Source organism: Ranitomeya imitator, chromosome 10 (assembly GCF_032444005.1).
Source record: "Ranitomeya imitator isolate aRanImi1 chromosome 10, aRanImi1.pri, whole genome shotgun sequence".
NCBI lineage: Eukaryota > Metazoa > Chordata > Amphibia > Anura > Dendrobatidae > Ranitomeya > Ranitomeya imitator.
In genome coordinates this window covers 7,403,667-7,406,740 of record NC_091291.1, presented here as the reverse complement: position 1 = coordinate 7,406,740, position 3,074 = coordinate 7,403,667, and the positions used below count along the sequence as shown (strand labels likewise).

Here is a 3,074-nt window from a genome sequence, read left to right as displayed (position 1 = left end):
CCAGGAGTGGTACCTGGCGGCTACCTGGTGCACAAGCCTGACCTCACCACCGTGAACACCAAGGTACAGTGGGTCCACAAATCCACATGTGCCATGGTTGGGCATAACACCTACGATGGAGTGCAGGAATCTGCCCAATGCTAATGGTCACTTCTCATTGTTCTGCCTCCCAGCCCCGTGATTCATGACTCCCAAACCTAGAGTTTGTGCCTCCCAACTCTGGGGTTTGAGTCTCCCAAACCCGGGGTTTGTGCCTCCCAAACCCAAAGGTCATACCTCCTATACCTGGGGTCCGTGCCTCCCAACTCTGGGGTTCATGCCTTCCAGCCATGGGGTTAGTACCTCCCAACCTTATGGTTCATGGTTCCCAACCTCAGGTTTCCTACCTGCCAATCCCAGGGTTCATGTCTCCCAACCCTGGGTTTGTGCCTCTCTGCCCCAGGGGCTTCATGGTTCCCAACTCTGGGGTTTGTGTCTCCCAACCCTGGGTTTGTGCCTCTCTGCCCCGGGGGCTTCATGGTTCCCAACTCTGGGGTTTGTGTCTCCCAACCCTGGGTTTGTGCCTCTCAGCCCCAGAGGTTCATGCCCCATTTGCCCCCATTGCTGCAGTCTAAACCATCATGGACCATGAGAAATTCTTTGGATTGTTTTCTTGCTTTTGTAATGACATTGAGGCAATAATTTCACAATGAAAGTTTCATTCGGGCTGCAGTCAGGATGTGGTCGCTGAGTAATATCCCGGCAGGGCCATCATTTCAGAAATCTTCCTGGACTTTGACCATTATTCTTTAAGACCCCCTCTATTGCGGAGGGGCAGCTTTGTGTATTTGCTACTTTTTCTCGAAACTTTAGAAACCACCCATCTGAAACATGGAAGATGACTCTAAACTCAGAGACCCCGACTTCCAGGAATCAGCTCCATCGAAGACATATCCAACCCAGGAACCTCCACCGCCCTACGCCCAAGGGGTCGCCGCTCCGGCCTATCAGCAGCCGTATTATCCAAATCAATATGCTGCTGTACCTCAACAGCCCATGGTCTACCAGCCGGCCCAACATGTGGTCACTGTGGGTATAACGCCTCCGGTGGCGGGAGCGACTCTTCAGCTGACATACAGCGACTACATGTGCTGGTCCATAGTGAATATATTTTGCTGCTGTCTGCCCCTCGGAGTAGCCGCCCTGATCTACTCTTGCAAGGTAATGATGATGGGTGAGGAACATTGGGTTCATATAGGCAGATGCCTAGGGTGCGGCAATACAGGGGGCATCAAAGAGGGGCATTATATTCCCAAGTAAACCTCTTTGCACTGTATTTCTACTGCACAATACTAATAATTTTCCTGTAGAAATATTGATGGTGAACAATCGCGAGGGAATTGACAACTATTGGTCAGGTCAGTGACGTAGCAGAATGGAGTTTACCCAAGTGCCTAATTCTAAGTGGGTGCAAAATTTCACCAAAAGGCATGACTACTGCTACTTCTTGGGGGGCAGTTAGTGCCCACCCGGCGGCCTGCAAACTAGATTCTGTGGGGGGCCACAGAGTGCAGTAGTCGAGGTGAGTTTGTCCATGGCTGCTGCGCTCTGCATAGCCAGAGAAAGAGATAACAAAGTTCTCAGGGTGATAACGCTGGCTTCGTCATCTCAGTTCCTGGCTATGCAGAGCGCAGCAGCTGATGACAAATGCCTCTTGACTGCTGCGCTCCACGAGAGCAGTGTAAAAAGTCACTAATGCTACAATAAATGTAAATTTGTTACCTACTTTTCTAACTTTGTGTTTGGAAGAGCGTTAGGACTAAAGTTTAGGCTCTGACTAGGGTTAGGGGTCTGCACAATCATTTGCCTGGACTCTAGATTGTATCTGCACTGATATATTGCTACATTGTATAACATTGTAATAAATTGTAACAAGCAGGAGAAAGGTGTTGATATAGATTGCATGAAAATGTAGCAAAACCTCAGCTGTAAGAAATATTAGCTCAGGAAACTTCCATTCACCGGCACCAAGTGGAAGTCTTAAAATAGCAAAAAAATAACTAGAAAAAAAAACTGGCAGATTTATTCATTATTTCCATACTATCCGGAGCTGCTTGGTCTGGGAGGAGTGACATGTCACCCACTTGCTAAGTGGCGCCCTCTATGGGTAGTATAGGGGTCTTACTACGCTGCGCTGCCATCACTGACCGCTGTCTCTTCTTCCTTTATTTCCAGACGCAGGACGCAATCGCGAGGAATGACCAATCCTCCGCCAGGTCGCACTCTTCTATGGCCCGGGGGCTCAACATCGCATCTATGATACTTGGCATTTTAATCTATATTTTCGTCATTGTTTACATGGTTGTCATTCAACAACAATTTTATAACAGCTACAAAAGTTCAACAAGTTATAACGGATACTGAGCCCAATCCCTGCTAATAATACGTGCGACCGCCCAGCGCTGCTCTCCATGGACATCGCCGGCTTCAAATATGACATCATTATAATCTACAGATGTGACCATCTTGTAATCTGCAACCTGGAATTCCTGTAATCCAGTAATAAATAATGCAAAAAAAAAAAATATCCAAAATGTCTCCAACTTTTCCATTTTGGGAAATTAAAATGAAATTGTGAATTAAATGATAAATGATGTGGAGTGGAAGCGGTTAACTGCCGGATGTAACAAGTGCAGAAACCACAAGGAATGAGTGCGATCAATGTATCTATATGTATGGGATAAGTGTATATACTAGAAAGGGAAAAAAAAATGTCTCTAACGTTTCCAATGGTATAAAATCAAACTAGACTGTATCTAATGATTTTGAGAGGAAGGGGTTAACTGCAAAAGTAAAATGTGCAGAAACCTTAAGGAATGAATGGAACCAATTGCATCTAATTGTGAAATGACGAATGCCATAATCATTTCAAATATATTTTATATATTTATAATTATAAAAGGGGACCGCCAGGGGATCCCACAGATATCCCACCGCTGCCACCAATTTATCATAAACCAGCACTCTGCTGCCTCCAATCATCAGGACAATCACGCAATTGGCTGATGATTGATGGGCAAGACTGTGGCAGCTTT

The 3,074-nt window shown here is 46.1% G+C and overlaps 1 protein-coding gene across 1 annotated transcript; it reads left to right on the top strand.

The window, feature by feature from the left end:
* The first annotated feature begins 767 nt into the window (after positions 1-767).
* Positions 768-2,566, top strand: LOC138651959 (interferon-induced transmembrane protein 3-like). The gene is made up of 2 exons (XM_069742613.1): positions 768-1,200; positions 2,215-2,566. The coding sequence occupies exons 1-2, from the start codon at positions 871-873 to the stop codon at positions 2,401-2,403; spliced, it is 519 nt and encodes a 172-aa protein (XP_069598714.1). The 5' UTR covers positions 768-870; the 3' UTR covers positions 2,404-2,566.
* Positions 2,567-3,074: the final 508 nt, after the last annotated feature.

Bases quoted from the DNA above. Each gene is read 5' to 3' on its own strand.
- LOC138651959 (XM_069742613.1), top strand. From the start codon at position 871: ATGGAAGATGACTCTAAACTCAGAGACCCCGACTTCCAGGAATCAGCT. The intron at 1,201-2,214 runs GTAATGATGATG...CTTTATTTCCAG, and splicing joins CCCTGATCTACTCTTGCAAG to ACGCAGGACGCAATCGCGAG.